At 54.6% G+C, this 25,140-nt stretch overlaps 2 protein-coding genes across 2 annotated transcripts; one reads left to right on the forward strand and one right to left on the reverse strand.

Moving 5' to 3' along the window:
• Window positions 1-531: 531 nt before the first annotated feature.
• On the reverse strand, window positions 532-1,322 carry LOC102089450 (reprimo-like protein). The gene has a single exon (XM_005508210.3). The coding sequence runs from the start codon at window positions 1,091-1,093 to the stop codon at window positions 758-760; it is 336 nt and encodes a 111-aa protein (XP_005508267.1). The 5' UTR covers window positions 1,094-1,322; the 3' UTR covers window positions 532-757.
• A 3,081-nt stretch (window positions 1,323-4,403) lies between these two features.
• ITGB3 (integrin subunit beta 3) lies at window positions 4,404-25,140 on the forward strand. Its single transcript, XM_065039782.1, has 15 exons — window positions 4,404-4,878; window positions 8,912-8,997; window positions 13,072-13,264; window positions 14,325-14,577; window positions 15,050-15,212; window positions 15,795-15,956; window positions 16,107-16,202; window positions 16,388-16,477; window positions 16,851-16,985; window positions 17,847-18,276; window positions 20,932-21,154; window positions 22,049-22,149; window positions 22,247-22,366; window positions 23,219-23,385; window positions 23,921-25,140. Exons 1-15 carry the CDS (start codon window positions 4,821-4,823, stop codon window positions 23,987-23,989), a joined length of 2,346 nt encoding a protein of 781 aa, XP_064895854.1. The 5' UTR covers window positions 4,404-4,820; the 3' UTR covers window positions 23,990-25,140.

Genomic DNA, 25,140 nt, shown 5'->3' on the forward strand with positions numbered 1-25,140 from the left:
GAAACAAAATGAAGACAACACAAAATTCTTTTGAAACAGGTTCTTTTTTTTTCCTGAATATTCACCAGTTTTCAAAAACCTACGAAAATCTCAAGGACTGTAACAACATAGCACTCGGAAAAAAAGGCAGTTGTGTACAAAACGAAGCATGCTGTTGTTTTAGGGTTGAAGCGGGTTTTTGTATTTACCTGGGTTCTTTTCTTCCTTCAGCATAGTGTAAAAGAAGAAAGTACCAGTTTATTTAGCAGGATGGTTCAGGAAAATAAGGAAGAACATGCTTTCCTCGTCACAAAACTCTACCAAAAGGTGCGTGCTTGAGGTCCGAAATACAAACAGACACATTTTTTAGCATGCAGATTTTGTTGTACTGCCCACCCGGCACTTCCCTTCCCCTGCCCCATGGTCAAAGATGTGCTCTGTGCGACGCATTTTGCCCTAAATCCCGGGTAGCGGTATCCAAGGTAACAGAAAATAGAGTCCAGATCTGCACATTATCACTGTTCCTGCAAGTTTCATGCAAAACTTCAGCCATTTCTGCATGCAACACAATGCTGGTCGTTTATTGCGCTTCGTACAACTCTGGAGAGATTGCCCCATTCACCACAACAGAGTTTGTTGACTGGGAAGCACAGATTTGCTTTCCCATGGACACAGACATATTAAAAGATGCCTTCCCACCTTTCCACTCCCCCCACGGGGAAAGTGCATCTCAGCACCAGATCCGGACAGCTCACTTGCCTACAAAAGCCCGGTGGCTTCAGTAAAGTCCCATGATCGCAGCTCCCACGTCCTTGGAAGGTCTTCGGTCCTTCACCAGAAAGTTAATCATGCTCTCCGACTTGATGAGCAAGTTGCAGCCCAGAAAGAAGATGCCGAACACGACAGTCAAGGAGAGGACGCAGAGGACAGCGATCTGCACCACCCGCGTGATGTAGAGGCTCCTCTCATCGGGCGCCAGCACCGAGGAGCCGCCATCGGTCGCCAGCACCGAGCCAGTCCCGTTGCAACAGGCCATGAGCATCCCCAAGCCCTGAGTCCTGTTGGGGTAAGCCCCTTGCTCTAGGAGAGTCTGGTTGAAAAAGGAGCCGTTCATGGTCTATGATCCCAAATTTCTGGGGAAGGCAAGAGGAACTTGGTGTCCCCCGGCCCACCCTTCACGTTCCAAACCGCCTCCTGCCTTTCTTCTCACCACCCTGGGATGGAGGAGAAACTTCCCGAGCAGGTGGGAAGGGAATTCGTGCTGCGGAGGGATGCTCCGTCCTGGCACCGGCAGCGTTAGCACGAGCCCCCAGCCAAAGAAAAAGAGAGAGAGAGGAAAGACGAAGGGGGCACGGGGGAGAGGATGGCAACAGAAGATTGTCCCATGTTTCTTGTCCTCGCCGCTCCCCCGAAGCTGCCACCTTGTCCCCACTGGAGGGAGAGCTGGTTGCTGCCGGCTGGGAGCTCCACAAATGCAAGTTCCAAGCTCAAGTCTTCACTGTGTTCAAAGAAAGAAAGAAAATGAACAGCAACTCCACCCCCTTCCAGCCCCCCCCAGCACCGCCTTCCTCCCCCTCCACACTCACCCAGGCTGCCCACCCCTTCCCCACACGTGTGCACCCCCACGGGTGCCAGCACCCACCCCTGTGCCACCCACCCCCAAAGCCCTGCACCCAACTCATTCTTCCCCCCAGAGCCCCCACCTGCTCCCAGAAGCAGCCCGCAAAGCTCCTGATGGTCCTGGGCCGCTGGCAGGTCCCTGTGCCCCCCCACGCTGGCTCCTCTGAGCATCAGGCCACCGCTGCTGTCACCGATCCCGCTGCTGCTCTGTGCCACCCACTCCTTAGAGCAGCACTGGCCCAATCCAGCCCTGTCCACCCCCAGATCTGCTCAGCGATTCCTGTCCTGTGTCTCCAGATGAGAGCTGGATTCATCCCCCTCCCTGCTTCTTTGTCTTCCTCGGGCTCAGGGTTTCCTCCACAGGTACCTTTGTCTCCCTTTTCACCCCCTTTAGCCCCTTCAAAGGGGAGCACTGGGATGCTGCACCCTGATTTCTGCCCCATACCCCTGCTGTGTCCCCACCGTTGGGTCCTACAGCAGCATCACTGCTGCACCCACGGCTGGAGCATCACAGACCCTCTCCCTCAGGCTCCTCAGCCCCATCAAGGGCATCCCAAGGGAATTTTCAGCATCCTTTCCCTCTCCTTCTCTGTATAAGCTCCCAAAGCGGCAGCCCAAGTCAGGGTGTTCAGCCTTGCTTGGCTTAGTCCTGACCTTGCCCATCCCAGGACTGTGCCCATGGAACTGCCACATCCCAGCTCAGCTTGTCGGTGTTTGCCTGGAAACGTGTCTGATGGCAGAGAACAGGAGATCACCCTCCAGCCACCATGCGGGGACCTTGCCCTGATTTATCTGTGTACATCTCAGCTCGCGTTCTTTGCCCAGCCCCTGGAGGGGATTTTAATAAACCTAAACGAGAAATGATAAATCGCAGCTCCAGGCAGAAGTGTGAGGCTGGCTGAGGATGGGAGAGACGGTTTCAATCGATTTTCCTTTCGGGCTGCTGGGATTTGTGTCCCTGTTTTGCTGTTGTGACTTCGGGGGCTGAAAAACTGTTTGGTTTGGGTTTTTACTTGTTGCTCCTTTTTGCACGTGGTGTTTCATCCCTGAAGGACGGCCTGGTGTGCAAGGGCAGTTTGCAGCAGGATTGCTTACAGGAGGGAGGTGGAAATCCACGATCCAACAAGAGCATCTGCTCCTCTTTATCCTGAGGGCCAGGAAAATAATCTCCAGGGGAAAGCAAAGCATCCCTGGAGCCCAAGCCCGGGTGGGGGCTCTGGTACCCACACTGAAGGAGTTTCTGCTCCCTCTGGTGGCTCCAGCTCCAGCCTCTCCTGCACCCATCACACTCCTGCCTGCTCCTCACCTCCATCCAAACAGGGACCTCAATACCCAGAGCTTCCCATTATCTGTTACACAGAGTTAACATCACAGCGATATTTTCAGGACAAGCAGTGCCTTCTTGCAGTCGACAGCAAAATTCAGTCCAAATGTGCTGAATTAAGTTCACGTCATCCTTGTGCTCAGGCAGGATGAGAGCCCAGGTGGGTGCAGGCAGGTTGAATACTTCATTTTGTGACTTTTTTCTTCTTTTTTTGTTTTTCCAGAGTTTTTGTGCCATGTTAGAGTATCCCAGCATCCAAGCATCAGATGTGCTCACAGGTTGATGCAGGGACAGGCTGCGGCATGGCCAGAAAACCCTTTAGAATTGGGAAGGCCACATAGGCAGCATTTGCAGGCAGGGAGAGAAGGATCCGTGCAGGAAAAGCAGCAATTTGGATGCTCTAAAACTGATTAATGGGGTCTGCAGGGTGAGATGCCTCCAAGGATCCGGAACAGGGTGAGACTTAGCGCCCCCCAGCAAGCAGGTTTGGGGGTTGTATTGATGTCCCTGCCAAGGTGCAGCTTTTTTTTGACACTGCACGAGGGTCAATGGGCTTCTTCTAATTCTCTTTATCAAACCCTCATTAAGGAGACTTAAGGCAGGAGTTGAATCCCAGGCAGAAAGTGATTCCCCAGTGAGCAGAGCCTGTGAAACCAGGATGGTGGGGCTGAGAGGGGAAGCAAACAGGCACTCCTTATAAAGCAAAGAAATAGTCCCCAGCTCCCCAGACAGTCTCCATCTCCTTCTCTCCCCCCAAACACCATCATCTCTTGTAAGAGCCGCCCCATCTCTGCTCCCTGTGGGTCTCGTACAGTGCCTGGCACATCATCCTGTGGCTTCCAGCACCGTCAGGCTGTGGCTACAGCTCCCAGCGCCCAAACCATCTCGTTTTGCACTGCCTGGCAATTCGTTTCTATGTGTTGGGTCATTCTGACCTGGTGTTGTGTCATTGTTGTCCCCAACCACTGTCATCTGATGGGAGGGGGCTGCCCAGGGCTGCAGGGAAACAGCCCTTCTCTTTCTTCTGCCCCTATTTTGAGTGCCTCAGTTTCCCCATCTCTGAGAAGGAGACCTCGGTATCCAAGGGGAACAAGAGGCTTATAAAACCCCTTCAGGAGGCTCCCAAAAGCAGCTCCAGCATTCTAGGGGGGGCAATTCTTCTGCAGATCTGATTCCCTGTACTTGCTCAATATAGAAGCAAATTCTGAGGACACAGAGAGAAAAAAAAAATACGAGTGAGAAGAAAATCAGGTCCAAATTATATGACTCCAAACTGAACTTCCCTCCCTTTGTGATGTCTAGGTTTAAACCCAAATGTCTGGTTTCCCCAGGTCTAGCTCTGGGCTGGGTTTTGCTCAGCTCCCAGCTCCATTTCAACAGCGATTTTCCCATTTACTCTGGGGAGGGGAGCTGAGAACCCACATTTTCACATCTGTATGTATTTGCTCCATTTCCCTTTAAATCCTTGAACTCAGAGGCCGCTCGGACTGGGTTTACAATTCAGGCAAGGGTTAATAAAAAGAGGGAGTGAGCAAGATTTTGCAAGGAATTAAACCCAGGCGAAGGCGCCTAGGGGAAAGAGCCTGTTACCAGCCCCAGGACTGTAGGTCACTAGTGCCTGTACTTGCTGCCAAGGTTTATTAGGTCGTTGTTTGAGCTGAGGAAAATAAATAGCATGACAAGCTGGAGTCAGAGCAGGCGGGGAAACTGCCTGACTCAAAACTGAGCGTGGAGCCAGCGCCGTTTCCTCCGGCCGGCCCCGCTCGCCGTGTGCGTGTCACACACCCAGACTCATGATTCATCTCCTGGACCGCTCAAAACCTCTGTCTGCCCCAGCGCTGCTCCCCATCGCTCCTGGCGGGGCCAGTCCCACCACGCTCAGGGTTTGCAGGAGAAGATGGGAAAACTCTCCGCGGCGCTCGGGATCCTCGTGTTCTGCGCTGCTGGCACCTGGGGTAGGTTTACAGCCTGTGTTACCATCCCTTGCTTAAAGCCGGGGGGTTTAGTGATTATGTTGCCGGTTATTCCCCAAAATGCCAGGACTTTCTGCATTCCTAGGGTCTGTGATTTGCTGGGAAAATCACTCGGAGGGGGAGCTGGCAGCTTGAAACCTCAGAGAGGTTCCCAAATACGAAGTCATTTGGGCTTTAGCCAGGTCAGGACCAAGACGGTTCATCAAAAACGTTATAGGGTCAAGACACAGTTTGGTGCCTTATTCTCACACTGGGTGCGGCGGGTTTATATTCTCTACCTAACGCTGTGTTTGGCTCTGGGTGCTGGTTTGTAATGGAAGCGCTGGGGTGTGACTTGGGCTCCGTCCTTACTAAACAGAAAGTTCGCGGGAGGAGTTTGCAGGGCAGGTAGTCACTGTGTCCACGTTATTTTAAGGGCTGCCTATTGCTGCCTTGTGTTATTTTTTCTCATGCTGTTTTGGTGCTTTTCTTTTAAAACTCCGATTTCTGGCATTTCAGAACATACATAGTTTATATTTTTGTTTAAATTCCCAATGGAGAAGAAGGCTAGAAAAGCGTTATCTCCTCCCCAGGTGTGTTTTCAGGGCTCAAAGCAAACCTCGCAACTGAAAAACGGTGTGGTCTTTTCAGCTCCTGATTTATAAATCAGCCCCATTGTATTCGAGGTGGTTTGGGGGCTGCATTCTGCCTAAAGAATTCCAGACTTGGGTGAGTTCATTGCGGCTCCGATCCGAGCAAGCAGTCACCATACAGGACAGAGCATAAACCCTGGAAGAGTTTGGCTTTATAAAGCTGCAGTTTGGAGCTGTGCAGGTGCTTTTTCTGTTCGTGTGTGTCGGTTCCTTGGTTTGGGGTATCCCCAATGTGGGAAGGTGCCAGCAGACAGGGAGGGGTTCAGGAAAAAGACACAGTCCTAGGATGGCATGGGCAGATGAGCCAGAAACTCCCAAATTTTTATCGCTGGGTCAAGCAGAAAGGCCAGAGAGGGTGTAAATAGGGTTTGTGTCCTTATTGAGTTGTCTAAAATATCTTTATCAAGTTTTCTGCGTCCGTATCCTTGCTCAAATTGGCAGAGGGGGGAAAAACAGAGTGAGTTACTTGGAGTGCAGATTGGGGACTGAGGAATTCCCTCCAGCCAGGGGAGGAGGATGGATGCTCAGCCCCAGACGTCTGGGGTAGATCAAGCGCATCATTTCACCCTGCTTGGGGCCACAGCACTGCCCAGCTCCGCACGGGTGGTTCCCATGCTGCTCAGTTTATCTCCCTTTTCCCCTGTGTTTCATGTGCTAGGTATTTTTTTTAAAGCCTGAGTGTTTAGGATTAGATGGTTATAGGAGACTAGGTGCTTTTATAGTATAAAAATGCAGCTTTTGTACTTGGGTTTATTAGTTTTTACGGCTGGAAAAACAAGCCCTCAAGAATACAGAATTTGTTAGTTTAGGCTGTGCTGTGACCTCGTTAACCTGCTCATGGCCATGCAGCGTCCTGAGCCTGGGCAGCAATTCTGGGCACTCACAGGGACAAATCCTGCAGCACCCTCCGCTCTCCTCCACGTCTAATTTGCTCCCAAGGTCCCCCCTCCCTCCCGTGAAACCCTCCCAACATCACACCCCAAGTCCAGCCATGCAAACAGCGCTGGAAATGCCAAAATAGAGACATTTCCCTGCAGCGAGAGGCGTGAGGCTGCGGCGTGTTTGGATGGTGATAACCACCCGCTGTTAATCACCGCTGGTGCCCAGGGGTTTTGGCCCCATCCCATGGTAAGGGGTGTCCCTGCTCCATCCATCCCCGGTGAAGTGGAGCTGAGAACGACTCCTTACGGTGCTGGAGCTTGGGGAAGGGTCCTTCATCCCCGGGCATGGAGCGATGGAGACCACGGGGCTGTGCAAGTCTGGAGCAGAAAGCTTGGTTTATATCTCCAGCATGGAGGGGGGACACCAGATCAAGGACCCCCTGGGGTTGGCAGCTCTGAGAGTTTAATCCCGAGTAACTCGCGCTGCCGGGGCCACCCTGGTCCCCAAAAACTGCCAGGGTAACACCAGGGTAATTAATGCCTCCCTTGCCATCCCCGGAGGACTGAGCCGCTGCCAACTGTATCGGAACTGGCTCCCAGCTGCACAGCACAGCACAAATCCAACACACAGCACAAATCCAAGGCACAGCGCTAATCCAAGGCACGTGCACCATGCTGAGCTGCAGCCACCGGCACTTGGCAAAGCAGGAGGGATTTCACAGGGACACAGCAGGAGCAGGTGCGAGAAGCCGAAGCCAGTGCTGTTGGTGCCACTGCTGCTTTCTGAGATCCCTTTGCCTTCCCCGTACTCAGCCCTGGCCACCCGGACCCATCCAGCCCAGGAGGCAATAATGTTGTTAACACATTCCTGAGTGGCCTTGGTGAGAAAACACTGGAGATGAACCTGCTGCTCTTTTGGGCAACACTAAATGTAAAGTCTTTCCCATCCTCGCATGCTGCAGCTGGGTATTTTCGTGTACGGTGAGAGCTCTGGGAGCAGACGGAACCCAAAACTGGTGCTGAGCCAGGCAGCTGCGTTTTAGCCTCTTGTTTAGTTCCCTCTGCAGGATGAGCAGGGGGTGCAGGTGGCAGAGGTCCTGTGGGGTATGTCCACGCTGGCCTTCGGGACAGTCACAGCGTGTCCAGCTCAGCCTGTGACACCACCCTCGTGCACACAAATGCACAAAATGCTGCACACGTGGCCACCGTGCACACGCACACTTGTGCTCCCGGACTGCGTGCCGCTGGGCACGAGCGCACAGTGCCATCGCCGTGGTGCTGCCCAAAGACCTGATGACATCGAATCATCGTTTCCTCTTTCTGCATCATGTTGCATTTCCTGCAGCTGTGGAAAATGCTGCTGTGTCTGCCCACGACTGCTGGAGAAAGCCCTGTGTGGGGGCAGGGGGACACGGAAACCCCATCACCCGCTGCTCTATGTCGGCGTCCCCCGGGTCCCCAGGCTGCAGGGTCCCCCCAACCAAGCAAGCACATTTGTGGTCTGCTCTGCCCGGAGAATCCTATAACTCTGCTGAGATGCTTGTGCCCTGGAGGAGGAAGAGCTGAGGGTGACGCCACCACAACGGTGTCCCCAGCCACTTGCTGCATCGGCCGTTGGGACTGCAGAACCACCAGAGGAGATCCTCCTGCCCGGGGGCCCCTGCTCGCATTTTGGGGACCTTTAATCCCCTGCACAGACCCACTGGTCTCAGACCTTCCCGGATGGTACCAGCAATCATCTCCCAAAGTCCCCACTGCCATTTGCACTGGTAGATTCCAACCTTTGCACATTGGCACAAACCACCACCACCACGCTACTGGACTTGTGCCCTTTCCCTCCCTTCCTTTCCCTGGGTCTGAACCCGCGCCAAGACCTGCTGCCGAGTTAAACATCTGCACAAGAAGGCACCAACCACCCTGGGTTGGGGGTGGTGGGAGAGGCAGCAGCTCCCCAGTTGCAGGTACCACCCTGCACCCCTGGGAATTCACCCCGTCCCCCTCGCTCTGCCCCAAAGTGTCTGTGGGGAGACACAAGGGGAGATATGCCCCACACCCTGGGGGCTTTGCTCCAACACACCTGTGACATCACAGGGATTGGGGGCCCTTTAAGGAGCTGGCAGGTGGGAAATACTGCTCAGTCCTGGGCAGGATGAAGCCCACCTATTACCGGGCTGGTGAGGTGGGTATAAAGGGAACAAAGAGGCAGCACCTGTGATTTGGAGCTAGGAAAGGGGTTGGAGCAGAGTCCTTATAGGACTGGAACAGGCTGCCCACGTGGTGTCACCATCCCTGGAGGTGTTGAACAGATGGAGATGGGGTTCTCATGGACATGGGGCAGTGCCAGAGGTGAGGGAACAGTTGGACTTGAGGAGCTTTCCCAACCAAAATGATTCAAGGGTGGGGGCAGTCTGCTCATGAAGCTGCTGGCTGAGCACTGGGACTTCAACACATGTGTGGTCTGGAGTCTGCAGGTTGTAACCACACTCTGTTTTGCTGTTTCAGGGGGTAACATCTGTACCACACGTGGGGTGAACTCCTGCAAGCAGTGCCTGGCCGTGAGCCCCCTCTGCGCCTGGTGCTCGGCAGAGGTAAGAGCTTTGGGGGTTAACAGGGCTGGAGCACGGCCCTGAGCAGGACAGGGGATGTGTAGGAAGGGATGAGCCTTTGGGCTGTGGGATGGGTGCTGGTCCCTGCGTTACAGCCACAAGTTTGGTCTCCATGTGTTCCCACCATGTCTAAACACGTTTGTCGGTGGCTTGGTGACCACAGCTCTACATGTTCATCACGGGGCTGGGGCTGCCCATTCCTGCCTTCACCTGAAAACCAGCCCCATCTCTGGATGTGTCGGTGGGAGCTACATCGAGCTGGATGTGAAATGTTGATGTTTGCACTGGGAATTCACTTTATCTTGCTAAAAAATGTACATTTGAAAAGCTAGTTTACTTTTGGTTTGCTTCTTGAGATCCCATTGTAAAGCTCTGGCTAAAGGATGTCAATTGCTGGAAAGGGAAGGGGGCCTGGTGGGAAGAAGAAAAAATACTCATTAGAAGCTTGGGTTTAAAAGCCCTTTTTTTAATTGGAAAGAGGGGGTAAGGAAAGCAGGGTGCCTGGTTTTGTTTACAGAGCTGAAGAGGATGTGAGAGCTGAGCTGTGGCTCTAAAATCACCCTGTTTGAGTGGGTGAGAGCCTGGAGGATCTGCCACGTTCTCCTCCAAAAATGCTGCCCTGGGGGTTTGTCCATGGGGATGATAAGAGGAGGGAGTTTGGTAAGAAGAGGGAGTTTCCCAACAGCCCCAGGGCAGAGACCAGGGAGGTGAGGATGGGATGGGCAGAGGTGATGAAACCCCCCTCAGGGCTTCATGAGGAGCAGTTCCCCTTTGGACAAGTCTTTTCTCATCTTCTGCTTCTCTGTCCACAAAACCCATCTGCTTTTGGCTGTGCCTGTGTCCATGGTGCCCGCTGGATGGGAAAAGACCAGGGAAAAAGCTGGAAAATGCCGTTGGGTCGTGCCTGCGGGGTCTGACGCTTTGGGGTCAATGTGTATCTGGTGGGGATGCCACTGCTTGTTGTGCCAATCAGGTTACCACTGGGATTTTGGTGTGTGACGTGAATAAAGATGCTCATGCCTTGTTTCATCTCCCACAAGGAGCAGCTGAACTTTGCCTCGCCCCCCAATGCAGAAGGAGAACGGAGCTGGGACGGTCTCACTACTTCCCAGCACTGTCCTGGGATGGGCTGGTGTCTTGACGCTGTGATAGGCTTGGTTTTTCTTTTCCCCAGATCAGCAAAGGTTTCCAAAAAAGGCAATATTTCCAGCGCTGCTCAGGGCCGTGCTCATGGACAGACGTGACAAGCGGCGAGGGAGCCGTCCCGCTGCCAGCAACCAACCCCTGCGCTAACTCTGCTCAGCAACTCTGCCTCCAACATCTGGACCACATTGGCTTAATTTAGCAAATAAGGGTTTTTTTCTGTGGGTTTGTTTAATTTCCCTGGGGTGGGGAAGGTCTCTGATACTGAGCTCCCCCCAGCTTTTTCTTTTTTAAAGGGACAGTGTCCTTATTTATGCTGCTGCTTCTCCTACCCGTGCTGGCTTCCCAAGGAGGGTTCTCAGTTACTCCTGCTCCATCATGGCTCTGGATGGGAGGATAATTTTTTTGCAGTTTCTTTCCTGACCCCACCAAGCACTGATGCAGAGAACTGAGTTTTAGTTCTTTTTCAGAGACCTTGACCACTCTTACCAATAAATAAATGCACCCATTTACTCACTTTTCCCTTTGGAAAAAGTCAGCCAAGCCTCAACACTCAGATGTAGCTCTAAAAATCACTTTACAGATGATTGTGGCAGATCCTCCAAGGCCTCACCTGCTCTTGCTCCCATGGAGGAGAGGTGGTGGCAAGGCTAGACCAGGGTTTGACTTGTGATAACGGTGGCTTGTGATAATGAGGTGGGAACGTGTGTCCCCCCTCCCTGCAGCATCTCTGTGATGGGGAGCTGACGAGATCATGGCTGTGCTGATGAGGAACCTGGGTTTGCAGGTTTGTGTCCTAGTGAATGAAATCCCTGTTGGTGTGGAGGTCTCTGTGAGTCCTGAGTTAATCATGATGTTTAGGGCTTTGGGAATGATGCAGCCCTGGGGTTAAATACCTTCTCCATGAAAATATCACAGTAAGAATGATGCTGTTAATCCCATAAGGTGCTACGTGTCAGAAGGGCAACAGAGCTGGTGAGGGGCTGGAGCACAAGTGTGATGGAGCGGCTGAGGGACCTGGGGGGTTCAGCTGGAGAACAGGAGCTGAGAGGAGACCTTCTGATCTCTGAACTGCCTGAAAGGAGCTTGGAGCCAGGGGGGGTCGGGCTCTGCTCCCCAGGAACAAGCGCCAGGAGCAGAGGAAACGGCCTCAAGTTGCGCCAGGGGAGGTTGAGGTTGGATCTGGGAACAATTTCTTCCCCAAAGGGCTGTGGGGCATTGGAACAGGCTGCCCAGGGCAGTGCTGGAGTCACCATCCCTGGAGGGTTGGACAGACGGACATGAGGTTCTCAGGACATGGGTAGTGCCAGGGGTGGGGGAACAGCTGGACTCAATAATTTTGAGGGTCTTTTCCAACCAGAATGATTCTGTGATTCTATGTCCTTTGAGAGCCTGTGAGTCCCCCTGGATCTCCTGGTATCACCCAAGACCCCAGCACCACAGTTAAATCCTTTCTGCCCAGCCAGCTTTTCACCTGTATCTCTTCCCGGTGAATTCTCTGCCCAGGACAGGGATGTACAAGATGACTGATGTGATCTGGAATAGATCAGGCACCTCTTCCTGCAGTGGGGAGCCCCATGGGGTGAGCGTGAGGGGTGGGTGGGTGCAAGGGAGCTAATTTAGAGGGATGACTTGTTTCCTTCGCTGACTTCAAGCGCAATGTCCAGGGTGGGAGCGGGAAGCCACGGGGGAGGAACACGCCTGCTGATGTATTTTCTGGCTATTGCTTCGCTGCTGTTTCCAGAGGGCTCTAAGCCAGCCAGGGCCTCCTGACACCGTTTGTGTGTTTCTTGTTCGTGTAAAACGTGTAAATTCATTCCTGGATTCAGCCAGCCTGAATCTCAGGGAGACATTATCCCAGATGGGGAACCCTTCCAGTGCCGGGAGGATGAACTAGCCCCCCCAGGACTTGTGTGACCCCCCTCTTGCTGCAGGGAAAGGCCGTGCTGGTTGTGTGCTGTAGGACTTTAAATGTAGACATATCTGGAGGGAGATGGAGAAGCCCCTTGGAGGGGAGGGTGGCTGCTGCCTGGCCGGGAATGCATGACAGCAGATCCTGGCAGCGTTGGGCTGGGAAAGAAATTCCTTCCATATTTGTGTTTATGAGAAACCGAAGCGACGGGAGCCCTTCTGAACACACCATGATAAGGGTGAGGAGCCGGGAGCTCTCGAGGAAAGGAGGGATGGGGTTGGACCCCACCATGACTCCACATTTTGTGCTTCCTGCCCCTGATGGGCACTTGACAGCTTCTCCCGCAGCCCCTTTGCCATTTTGCTCTTTCACTCCTTTTTTGGTTCTCTTTTCTCCAGGCCAGCTCCATCCGGCAGGAAGCTGGAGAGCCGGAGATAAGCCTGAACTGTTCCCGGACAGGAACCGAGAGCTGCTTTGTGCCATGGGCTCACCCGCAGCAGGGCTGTTCCTTGCTCGTGGTGGGATTTCTAAGGGCACACATTGAGAAAATTGGGGGGAAAAGGTGGCTCGTCTTTTGCCAAAGTTTAGAAAATAGTTTTAAAAACAAGTCTCAGGCTCTGCCTTGTTCACATCCCACCTCACCCTCTCCTGCCATCCCACGTGGGTGGGCTTTCCTTTTAGCTTTGCCAAAAAACAAACCTGCTGGGTGTCAGGAGGGGATTCGGCAGGGATAAATGATCCATCGCTCCTTGGCAGGGGTTGCTGAGCTCCCCATCGGGCACAGCAAACCCAAACCCACTCTGAGCCCCTGTGGCATTGCTGCTCCTGGATCCCTTCTATCTGCCACCTCCTCGAGCAGAGACCATCTGCCCCGAAAAGCCACTGATCCCAGTCTTGCGTCGCTGTGATTAAATCATGGGCTCACCAGGAAAAAGGGATCTTCTTGCCTCCTCTTGACATAACCCCGGGGGTTCCTAGATGACCCTGTCCCTCTCCCGCAGGTCATGGCACAATCGTCCCCTCGCTGCGACCTCTACGCCAACCTCCTGCAAAACGGCTGCGGACACGACGACATCGAGTTCCCCACCAGCAGTGTCACCATCCTGGAGGACCGACCCCTCAGCGACAAGGGCTCTGGGGGTTCCACCACCACCCAGATGAGTCCCCAGAGAATCAAGCTGAACCTGCGGCCGGGTAAGAGCCCCCAAACTGCTGTGGGAAGGGGAGATGCAAGATGCGATAGGAATAACCCAAGCAACAAGTGAGCCATCGCTCTGCTGTCCTGCAGGCTCAGAGTTCTTGTTTTAGCTCAGCAAGGGGAAACAGATACTCTCCAAACACTAAGTTGGGACCCCTGATGATTTAGTGCGGCTCCAGTGATGCAGTTGGAGGGGGTTGGAGCTCTTTGGGCTCTTGTAGATTTTGAAGATACTTTCTTCATGCTGCAGGTCAGAATCTGATGTACAGATCTAGAAGGAATTATGAAAATAATATCAATTTAAGCTCAATCAAAGCTTGTTTTTCCTCAGCATTTGAGGTGTTCTGAGAAGGCTGCAGCTGTGCCCCAGGTTACATTTCAAAGAAGTCGTTTCAAAGAACAGCAAGAAAGAGCCTTTGTCTCTTCTAAAAAGCAGAAAGAAAAGGGCAACCCTAAGTATTTTCAGCACTTTTTTCAAAGTGCAAAAGTCATCGAAACTGGCCCATTCCCCAGAAGGTTCTGTCTAAGGAGTTTTTTATTTTAATGGAAAATACTTAATCAAAAATTTCCTAGAAGAGTCATGGAGGAGCCAAGAAGAGAGGGAAGGAACCAGGATGGGGGAGGCCCTGGGAGCTGCTCAGAGAAGCAGCCACGCGGCTCCCTGGTAATCCCCACAAAACCTGCTGCCCACGTACAGGGTGTTCCACTCCATCCAGCATGTGTTGGTCATGCTGTCCATGCAAAACAGCTTGGGGGGTCAGCTCTGAGCAGGAGGTTCTGCTCATGCCCTGCGAGTGAGAGGTTTGGAGAACAGGAGCCATAAGACACATTTGTTATCTCCAAGGGGTGCAGAGCACATCTACCATGCAAGCACCATGCCCTGAGGACTTTGCCCCTTGGTGTCTGTTTAACTATGATATTCTTCTCCCAGAAGCTCTAAACCATCTCCTTGGGTTCCTGCTGACCCCACAAGTTGATGTTCACCCTACTCCTGTGATGAGCCCCCTTTGCTTCTCCCAGGAGAGGGTCTCACTCCGCTGCTGTGTCACGTTACAGATGACTCCCAGATCTTTCGTGTCCAAGTGCGGCAAGTGGAAGACTACCCCGTGGACATCTACTACCTGATGGACTTGTCCAACTCCATGAAGGATGATCTGAGGAATATCCAGAACCTGGGCACCAAGCTGGCCAGCGAGATGCGCAAACTCACCAGCAACCTCCGCATCGGCTTTGGGGCCTTTGTGGACAAGCCCATTTCCCCATACATGTACATTTCTCCTCCACAAGCCATCACCAACCCTTGCTATGAGTAAGTCACAGGCCGAGGAAGCCTTGGAAGGGCCAGAAGTTAATGGGACATCACTGGAATGTGGCTGGAAGTCCATGGCAATGGATTTCAGCAGGGTTGAGGGTATGATATTTGGGCAGGGTTTAAACTGTGCTGCGCAGCATGTTCTGCTGATGCAGAGAGGAAACTTTGAAGTATCGTTGTCACTGAAAAGCTCTTATGGGAATGAACAATTTTACACCGTTTCTCAGGAGAGATGTTGAGGCTCAAAGGAAGTGACCCTTAAAAATCCCAGCAGGACAGAGGCTGGGAGCTCATCTGAGCCCAGCACCACTAGAACATGTGACTGATTTTCAAATGGTCCTTCACTAGTTTCTGGCTGTGTCCTCAGGTTCTTGGGGTGGTTGGGTCCCCCAGACAGGACCATGGGATGTGGGGATGGGAGCTGGAAGAGCCCTGTGAGCCCCGTGCCCTTACTGTTGTCCTTCCGCAGGATCGGAGAAATCTGCCTGCCCATGTTTGGCTACAAACACGTGCTGTCGCTCACGGATGAGGTGACCCGCTTCAATGAGGAGGTGCAGAAGCAGAGCGTCTCACGGAACCGCGATGCACCCGAGGGCGGCTTTGATGCCATCATCCAGGCCACCGTGTGCGATGTAAGGGGCGAGAAGGCTTGGCTGGCATTGGGAGAGGGTCATCAGACTGGGTTGGTGGGTTGGCAGAGACCACTAAACCCAAGCAGGACAAAGCTGTAAGCCCTGTGGGGTTCAGATCTGGAGAGGGTGAATGTTCAACAGGGACATTTCTAGACCAAGGCAAGGGAAGGACCCTTGTGTGGTTCTGGGAGGACAGAGGAGCAGAGCAGGTTCTTGGGGACTCCTGATGATCCTGTGCCAGCCCTGCAGTAACCATTCCGGAAGGAACATCTTCTGTGCCTTGATTTCACTGGAGATGGGAAGGGTTGTGTCCCTCAGTCATTAGACACCTTAATTAACTCTCTAGCAAACTAAAACCCATCTTTCACCTGTATGAGCAGCCCATGCCCACCTGCTAAGCTCCATGGCCCCCACAGCACTTCCCAGGAGATCTATTGCCCTCAGTTCCCTCTGCAGTGGCAGGTTGGTCCCAATGACCAAGCCGTGATGCGGGGTGACAGCGCAGGCAGCAGCAGGGTGGTGGCACATGGGGCTGCCCTTGGCACACATGGCCACGCGACTGGGAGCTGCCTCTCGCTGCAGGAGAAAATCGGCTGGAGGAACGATGCTTCCCACCTGCTCGTGTTCACCACAGATGCCAAGACCCACATCGCTCTGGACGGCAGGCTGGCCGGCATCGTGCAGCCCAACGATGCCCAGTGCCACATTGACAAGGATAATTTCTACTCTGCCTCCACCACACTGGTAAATCCTGACACACTTGTGGAGCTGTGGAGCTCAGATCTCCTGTTGAGCGTTCCCATGGGGTGGGAAAGGGGGTTCAGCTGTGGATGGAGAACATAATGGGGATCAGGGAGGCTGGTGTGTTCTTACAGTATGGTGTCTCTTCCCCAGGACTATCCCTCTCTGGGCCTGATGACTGAGAAGCTCTCACAGAAGAACATCAACCTGATCTTTGCCGTGACCGATACAGTTGTTGGCCTCTACCAGGTAACAGCTGCTATGCAAAGCCACCCTCTTGGGGAGCAGGTGGGTCCTGAGGAGCACCCTCTGTGGCTGTGGTCTCCTAGCCCATCAAAGTGCCTTGGGAAGCCCTCATGTGCCTGGACAGAGTTTGGGCAAGCCATGGCATGTTCATCCATCATGAGCAGACCATACTTGTGGTATTTCTCCAGAACTACAGTGAGCTGATCCCAGGCACAACCGTTGGCACCTTGTCCAGAGACTCCAGCAACGTCCTGCAGCTCATCGTGGACTCCTACGGGGTGAGTGTGTGGTGTGACGACTCCACAACAGTTCTCTCCCTCCCAAAATAGCCACTGCTCTATATTATAAGCAGCCCACGGAGACTGGGCAGCTTCCCCAGCATCCTGCCTGGACCAGCTGCAAGCATCTGCCTCCACCCACGTGTTGTGGGGAGCCTGGGGAAGGGAGATTACTGTGTTCATCACTGTGTTCACCGCCTGCCCCTTCCCATCTTCGAGGTCATTTCCCTGTGGAGAACAACGTAGCTGAGTCCTGAGGAGGACTTGGAGCACTTGGCTCCTTTCTTGTGTGCATAAGAGCATTAATCTTGTTCCTTGGGATGTCCTGCCCAGCCTGTGCTCTCGTCTTCATTGTTCCTCTCTCCTCCCCTAGAAAATCCGCTCCAAGGTGGAGCTGGAGGTGCGAGACCTTCCTGAAGAGCTGTCCCTGGCCTTCAATGCCACCTGCCTCAATGATGAGGTCATCCCTGGGCTCAAGTCGTGCATGGGGCTCAAGATTGGTGACACGGTAAGGATCCTGCTGATGGGATTGGTTTTTACCTCCTCTCCACCAGCACCATGTGCTTTCCACACCACCTCCCAGGTGACACTGACCCTGTAATCTTTGCAGTGGAGACAGGGGGCCAGCTGGGTGGGTGCAAGGAGGGAAATGGTTTTATGAGTCTGAATGCAGGCTCTGTAGTCCTGTAGCTCAGCACAGGCTGCTGGCCACAGTGCGTGGGATTTAGCCTGGTTATGGTGGCAGGCAGACGCCCTGGCCCAAACCATTCTGAGGCAGCTTGGAGAAGCCCAAATAGAATCATAGAATCATTTTGATTGGAAAAGCCCCTCAAGATCTCCGAGTCCAACCGTTCCCCCACCCCTGGCACTGCCCCATGTTCTGGGAACCTCATCTCCGTCTGTCCAGCCCTCCAGGGATGGTGATTCCAGCACTGCCCTGGGCAGCCTGTTCCAATGCCCCACAGCCCTTTGGGGAAGAAATTGTTCCCCAGATCCAACCTCAGCCTCCCCTGGCACAACTCGAGGCCGTTTCCTCTGCTCCCGGCGCTTGTTCCTGGGGAGCAGAGCCCGACCCCCCCTGGCTCCAAGCTCCTTTCAGGCAGTTCAGAGATCAGAAGGTCTCCCCTCAGCTCCTGTTCTCCAGCTGAACCCCCCAGGTCCCTCAGCCGCTCCCATCACACTTGTGCTCCAGCCCCTCACCAGCTCTGTTGCCCTTCTGTCAACTCACTCCAGCACCACAATGTCCTTGTAGTGAGGATAGGCCTGGTGGGTCCTTTTTTTGGGGTCCTTAAGCTTGGGCATGGACTGGAGCAGGTACTCCAACCCTTTGTTGGTGGTGCTGACACCCAGACCGATCTCTGCCTTCCAGGTGAGCTTCAGCATCGAGGCCAAGGTGCGGGGGTGCCCACGGGAGCACCAGAAATCCTTCACCATCAAACCCGTGGGCTTCAAGGACAGCCTGACAGTGGTGGTGAACTTCGACTGCAACTGCTCCTGCGAGAGCCAAGCCCAGGCCAACAGCTTGTCCTGCAGCCAAGGCAACGGCACGCTGGAGTGCGGCGTCTGCCGCTGCAACCCCGGGCGCCTGGGCTCGCACTGTGAGTGCTCGGAGGAGGAGTACAACCCCTCGCAGCAGGACAACTGCAGCCCCCAGCCAGGCCAGCCCCTCTGCAGCCAGCGCGGAGAGTGCATCTGTGGGCAGTGTGTGTGTCACAGCAGTGACTTCGGGAAGGTGACGGGCAAGTACTGCGAGTGCGATGACTTCTCCTGTGTCCGCTTCAAGGGCCAGATGTGCTCAGGTGAGTGCTGGGCTTGGAGCAGCGGAGGCAGCTCAGGGCATTTGTCCATGAGTTTGGGCAGCACAAGGGATGCATGAGTTATTCTGTGGATTGTCCCACTTGTCCCCACCTCTGACTTGCTCTTCCTGTACCAGCCCTGGGTCTGAGCCAATAACAGGGCTGAGGGAGCTGGGGCTCTTTAGTTTGGAGAAGAGGAGACTGAGGGGTGACCCCATTCATGGTTATCAGTATGTAAAGGGTAAGTGTTAGGAGGATGGAGCCAGGCTCTTCTCGGTGACAACCAGTGACAGGACAAGGGGCAATGGGTTCAAACTGGAACACAGGAGGTTCCACTTAAATGTGAGAAGCAACTTGTTCCTGGTGAGGGTGGCAGAGCCTGGCCCAGGCTGCCCAGGGGGTTGTGGAGTCTCCTTCTGTGCAGACATTCCAACCCACCTGGACACCTTCCTGTGTAACCTCATCTGGGTGTTCCTGCTCCATGGGGGGATTGCACTGGATGAGCTTTCCAGGGCCCTTCCAACCTCTCACATTTTGGGATTCTGTGAATTGCTCTCTTTTTGGGAGCTGGCTTTGCCTCCTGTGCCCAAGAGCTGATGGCCTAGAGGGTTAAGGAGCAGACCTTGGTGCCTGCTTAGGAGTCCCATCATGGAGCTGGAGGGCACCCAGAGAAGCAGCTCTGGGGTGTGCAGGGCAGGGTCCCTGTTCAAATCACAGCCCTCAACACATCAGAGGTTTTGCTGTCCAGAAGGAAACCCCAGGGTGGAGGGAGAAGGGTGGAGAGAGGCCATTTTTATCCTCCACCCATTTATTGAGGACTCCCTATTGGCAAAAGCACTGGGGAAACAAATTCTGCCCCTTTGCTGGTCTTACAGCATTGTCCCTCCTGAATATTCAACTCTTCGTGTGCTACCAGACCTCCCTGCTCCAGTCCTGGTGGCTGCTCCTCTCAGTACTGGGGAGACAGGACCAGGTCCTTGGGTGCTTCTCCCACACCAGGGACTGGGGAAGGAGCCCCTGTCTACAAAACACCCACCCCAACAGTTTCCTGATGTCCCAGGGCCTCTTCCCCATCAGGAACTCCTATCAAAGGTTTCTCCCAGATGTCTCCAGTGTGCACTGGAGGTCTCAGTGAACCTCAGCATTCTGATCCATCTCCTGTTTTTATGGAGGATGTGAGAGGGGTGGCAGTGCCCGAGACTGGGGCGTGAAGCTCTGGGACATGCCCTCTAGGAGCAGAGCACTCCAAAAATGATTCAAGAGGGGAGCAAGAGAGGGGCAGCCACCCCCTTTGCTGTTCCGCCTCCCTGTGTGAGCCCAGGCGAGGTGGCTGCTCACGCGGTGCCAAAAAAAGCCACCACTTTCCTGCAGAGAGACCAAAAATCCCCAGTGACCAAAGCTGATCCCACTCTGCTGGAGCCCATCATGGGTGAGACAAAACCCGCTGGCCAGATGACACTCAGTTCCTGTTCCCTGATGTCCCCAAATCGAGTTTTGGGGACCACACCTGCCCCCTAGCCCAACCTCATGGCTCACTGCTGCGTTTGCGCTGCCGAGATTGATCCTTTATCTTAACAGCCTGATAAGGGAGGTAGGAACAACGCTGGGGTTTTCCTGCATCCCGGACAGTCAGTGTCCCCAGGGTGCCTGTCCCCGCCACCGCTGCCCGTTTGCGCAAGGGTGATGATGAAGCCCTGCCCCCAGCCTGGGCGGGTTGTTAATTAACCTGATCTGTCTGTCTGACCCTGTTGGCATCGATCCCATCCCAGTGAGCCACTTCTCCCCATCCTCCCCGTCTGCTTCCGTGCCTTGTCACCCAGCGTATGGCACTGTGACTCAGCCCTAGTTCCTCGTTAACGAGGTTACACATTTATTTCTCATACCAGTGCCTCCGAGGTCGTGGCGGGGATGGTGCCTGGTTGATTTTCTGTGTTCCCGACCTGCCCCGTTGTGCTTGGGGCTTGGGATGGGCCAGCACTTGCCAGCTCCACGGCATTTCCACCCCTTACCATGTCTTATCTTTGAGCCAAAAATCAAACCACAATCCAAACAGCTCCAGGCTTTGGCAGGGTTTGAGCACGTCTGTCTGTCTGATTAAACCAGTCTCGGTGAGTGTGTAGAGCTTATTGGGCTTTTCCGAGCAGTCAGCTTGGTCTGCTGGTCTGGGGCTGGGAAACAAGTGGGATTTGGGGGTCTGAGCAGATGTCCTGACTCAATCTGAAATGAATCTAAGCAATCTGATCTAGTTGAAATGAGTCTGAGCAACCTGAGCTGAGTGAAGATGTTGCTGCTCATGGCGTGGGTTGGACTGGAAGAGCTTGGAAGGTCCCTTCCAACCCAAACTATTTTCTGATTCTATGTAAAACCAAAGCCTGACTGGCTCAGAGATGGATCTGATTGAGTGTCTTGAGCTGCTGCTGCTGACCTGGGGCAGCGCAACTGTAATTTGCCAGTTTTTCCTTGCTTGGGTGGAGTAAGATGAGCGTTGGGGTCACAGCAAATGTTGATGTGTGTCCTACCCCAAGGACAGTGGAAATGGGTTGTCCTGGGTGGCTGGTCTGCCTTGGAGATGGAGCTTCTGCTCTGGGTACACAGATAACCCATAGGGGTGCTTGATAATGGCAGTGAGGGTCCTGATGTCCTCTGGGTTGTCCGCAGGCCACGGGCAGTGCAGCTGCGGGGACTGTCTGTGTGACTCGGACTGGACTGGCGACTATTGCAACTGCACCACCCGCACCGACACCTGCATGTCCAGCAACGGGCTGGTGTGCAGTGGCCACGGCTCCTGCGTCTGCGGCAAGTGCGACTGCACCCAGCCCGGCTCCTACGGCGACACCTGCGAGAAGTGTCCCACGTGCCCGGACGCCTGCACCATCAAAAAGTGAGAGGGGACAGAGAGCTGGGATCAGGTCTCACCCCATCAGAAAGCTGGGATGGGACATATGCTGCTAGAAAGCAGTAGTGCAGAGAAGGACTTGGGAGTTCTGGTGGACAACAGGTTGCCCATGAGCCAGCAACGTTCCTGTGTGGCTAAGAAGGCCAATGGTACCTGGGATGCATTAAGAAAAGTGTGGCCAGCAGGTCCAGGGAGGTGAATCCTCCCCCTCTGCTCTGCCCTGGTGAGGCCCCATCTGCAATTCTGGGTCCTGTGCTGGGCTCCCCAGTTTAAAAAGGACAAGGAATTATTGGAGAGAGACCATTGGGGGGCTACAAAGGTGCTGAGGGGTCTGGAGCATCTTTGTGATGAGGAGACACTGAGGGAGCTGGGGCTGTTGAGCTGGAGAAGAAAAGCTGAGAGAGATCTGCTCAATGGGATCAATATCTCAGGGTGGGTGTCAGAGGATGGACCAGACTCTGTTCAGTGGTGCCCAATGCCAGGGTGAGGGGCAACGGGCACAGACTGAAACACAGGAGGCTCCATCTGAACACGAGCAGAAACTTCTTCCCTTTGCGGTGCCAGAGCCTGGCCCAGGCTGCCCAGAGCGGGTGTGGAGTCTCCTTCTCTGAGACATTCAAACCCCCTGGGCCCACCTGTGTGATCTGCTCTGTGACCCTGCGTGAGCAGGTAGGGCTGGGGATCTACAGGGATCCCTTCAACCCCAACTACCCCGGGATTCTGTGATACCCCATCAGGGAGCTGGCAGCAGGAGCTCTCAGCAGCTGTGACCCAGTTGAGTTGGGATTGCAGCAATTTCTGCAGCCCGAGACTGAAAGCTGTGACGGTCCCCTGAGCAGAGCACCGAGGAGCTCATGATACCTCCCTCCTCTTCCTCAGGGAGTGCGTGGAGTGCAAGAAGTTTGAGCGGGGAGCGCTGATGGAGCAGCAGTCCTGCAGCCGCATGTGCCGAGACGAGATCGAGACGGTGCAGGAGCTGGGTAAGAGAGGAGACCCAGACCCCTGCCCCGGAGCACGGCAATCCGGGGGCTGCGAACACTGCCTGTGTGTGTCCCCCTGAGCCTCTCCCTCTGGCAGGTGACAGGGGCAAGGATGCTGTGAACTGCACCTACAAGGATGAGGACGACTGTGTGGTGCGGTTCCAGTACTACGAGGACTCCAGCGGCAAGTCCATCCTCTATGTCATCGAGGAGCCTGGTAAGAGCCGCCTGCCGCACTCAGGCTGGGGGGCGCAGAGCACGCCGTGCTGGGTTTCTGTGCTAAAAATGAGGGGATTTGTGTGCTCTTTGCACCTCCCACCCCAGCCAGGCTTGTGAGGAACCACGGCTGGGAGCTGAGAGCGGTTCAAGAGCCGCTTTGTTCCTGCTCCATGCCACCAGGGCTGTGATTTCCTGCTTCTGTCTCGCATTTCCCCACCGCATCGCTCCATTATTTCTGACTTCGTGGATGTAATTTTTTCCTCAAGCAGATAAGAGCTGGCTCATTTAAGCCAGGCTGGGGTACGGCAGCCCTGGGGTCTGCAGCCACATCAAGGTCTGATTTCCAGCTGGACCAGGGTCTGTGTGGCCACAAAGTCTTTGAAAGCAGGACCATGAAGGCAGCTGCTGGCTCCCAGTACAGCTGCAAACATCTGCAGGGCTGCAGCCCGGCCCCCATGCCCGGAGGGGAGAACCAGGGCAGGTGTGAGGAAGGAATTGTTGTCCCTGAGGGTGGTGAGAGCCTGTCCCAGGTTGGCCAGAGAGGTGGTGGATGAACCATCCCTGGAGACATCCCAGGCCAGGCTGGACGGGGCTCTGAGCAACCTGAGCTGGTGAAGATGTCCCTGCTCATGGCAGGGGGGGCACTGGGGGAGCTGGGAATGTCCCTTCAACACAAACTACTCTCCAATTCTATGATAAGCGTGGCAGCTCCTGCTCCCTAACAGGAGGATGAAACCCCCCCGATACCAGCAGAGTTCCATATACCCATGGCCGGGCATGCCCAGAGCTGTTTTTAATAGCCCAGGGGTTCTGAGCTCCCCCCCCAACTCTGCCCTCCTCCCTCTTCCAGACTGCCCCAAGGGGCCGGATGTCCTGGTGGTCCTGCTCTCGGTGACGGGCGCCATCCTGCTCATCGGCCTCGCCGCCCTGCTCATCTGGAAGCTCCTCATCACCATCCACGACCGGCGAGAGTTTGCCCGCTTCGAGGAGGAGAAGGCCAGGGCTAAGTGGGACACGGTGAGGGCCGGCAGGTTGGGGTGCCGGGCAGGAGTCCCCAAATTCCAGCAGCTGAATGGATTCAGCTCCCAGTCTTCCCAGCCCAGGAGCCCGGTTGCTCTCTGTGGTCCCAGCGCATGGTCCTTTGGGACTAGTGTGTCCCATCCTTCTCTGAAACAGGACTTGGAGTGACACTGCCAGCCTGGACACCCCTTCCCCAAGCCCATTGTGGTCCCAGGGGCTGTGCATAGGCGATAGAAGGTGTTCCAGATGCCTTTTGCACATCCAGTGTGTCCCAAGATCTTGTCACCAGTGTGACCCTCTTACTCACTGCCCACAGCAGCGTTTCCATCCTGTGAGGGAGGAGGAAGGTCCCTCATGTCACGGGATGCTGGAAGGGCTGAGGCACCTGGAGCACGAGGGAGGGAGCCATTAAAAATACATAGATCCACCACTCAGTGCTGAAATGGTGCCTCAGTTTCCCCAGCTCCAAATAGAGACAATGCTGATGTCAAGCACAAAGTGCTGATGCCCTTTTTCCTCTTTCTTTTTCCAGGGCAACAACCCTTTATACAAGGAGGCTACGTCAACCTTCACCAACATCACATACCGTGGGAACAATTAAGGGTGTCGCATCCAGTTCTGGCCCTGGGATCAGCCAGGGGTCTGTGGGATCCTCTGGAACCTGGTTTACAGAAGAGATTGTGTGTGTCTGCGTGTAATTTAAAAATCCCTCAACTGTCTGTCACCCCACTGTAACTGCAGGAATGTGCTTTCCACAGCGAACCTCTCGTCCTTACCTCAGCGGGTCGCCTCGCAGGAGCCGGCGGCCCCTCCATACACTGAACGCGGAGAAATGGGACTTTCTCTGCCCAGCGGGTCTGTGAACTGCAAGGTGCTCATTGGGCCAAGAGGCTTTTTTGGGAGCAGCTGCTCAAGGTGAAGGCTGAGCTGTGCTCTCCTCCATGGCTGGTGAAGCTCTGCCCCATCGGAGAGTCCCCTCGTGCACTGGACAGATGCCAACACCAGGGTCCAGGGGCTGTCTCCTTGGGGGACAGGGCAGCTCTGCTCGCTGCCATCATGGGGACGCTGCTCGAGCAACCCAGCTTCTTGCAGCCATGTGTTTCTGGTGCTGCTGTCACCCAGGCTGGAGAAAAGCAAACGCCCCAGCATCACGGTGCCTGATCTCCTTCCCTCCACATGCACTCAGGTTCCACCACCAGCCAAATCCATGTAGCATCATCAGCTGTGCTGGTCCCAGCTGCAGCCTGGCTCAGTCCCCACAATGGTGCTGAGCTCGCCGTGTCCCTTTTCACTGTCCCCACGCCACAAAGCACATGGATGTGCAGGCAGCAGCTTGGGGAAGGTTGTGGTGCCTGATGCCTCTCTCTTTTCTGTGCTATTTGGGCTGCAGAATTGCACCATGCTTGGTTTTCCTCGTAGCTCAGGGTTCCAGAGGAGCAGGCAGGGTTCAGACCATGCCCTGCTGCCTGGGGTTGTGTGTCACCTGTGGTTTGTGGGAAAAACGAAGCTGAGTTTGGCTGTACCGGTGCTGCTGCCTGGTCTGTGCCCCAGCCAGAGCATGCTGGCTGTGTTCCCCTCATTGCACCAAAAAGCAACAGTGACCCCCCCAGCATGGAGCTGCCCCCAGGCTGAGTGGTGGCTGTGTCCCCTCTGTTCACTGCAGCATGAGGGGCTGGCCCAGAGTGGGGGGCTGGAGGTGCAGCACCAGAACGGCAGCAATTCACACCATGAAAATAAAGAAACTTCAAACTA

This window comes from Columba livia, chromosome 23 (genome assembly GCF_036013475.1).
Source record: "Columba livia isolate bColLiv1 breed racing homer chromosome 23, bColLiv1.pat.W.v2, whole genome shotgun sequence".
Taxonomy (NCBI): domain Eukaryota; kingdom Metazoa; phylum Chordata; class Aves; order Columbiformes; family Columbidae; genus Columba; species Columba livia.

What these genes read in the sequence shown, in the direction of transcription:
- LOC102089450 (XM_005508210.3), bottom strand. Translation starts at nt 1,093, where the DNA reads ATGAACGGCTCCTTTTTCAACCAGACTCTCCTAGAGCAAGGGGCTTAC.
- ITGB3 (XM_065039782.1), top strand. Translation starts at nt 4,821, where the DNA reads ATGGGAAAACTCTCCGCGGCGCTCGGGATCCTCGTGTTCTGCGCTGCT. An exon ending in GCGCCTGGTGCTCGGCAGAG is followed by an intron (nt 8,998 to 13,071) that starts GTAAGAGCTTTG and finishes CCTCTCCCGCAG; the next exon opens with GTCATGGCACAATCGTCCCC. An exon ending in CCAGGGCTAAGTGGGACACG is followed by an intron (nt 23,386 to 23,920) that starts GTGAGGGCCGGC and finishes TTCTTTTTCCAG; the next exon opens with GGCAACAACCCTTTATACAA.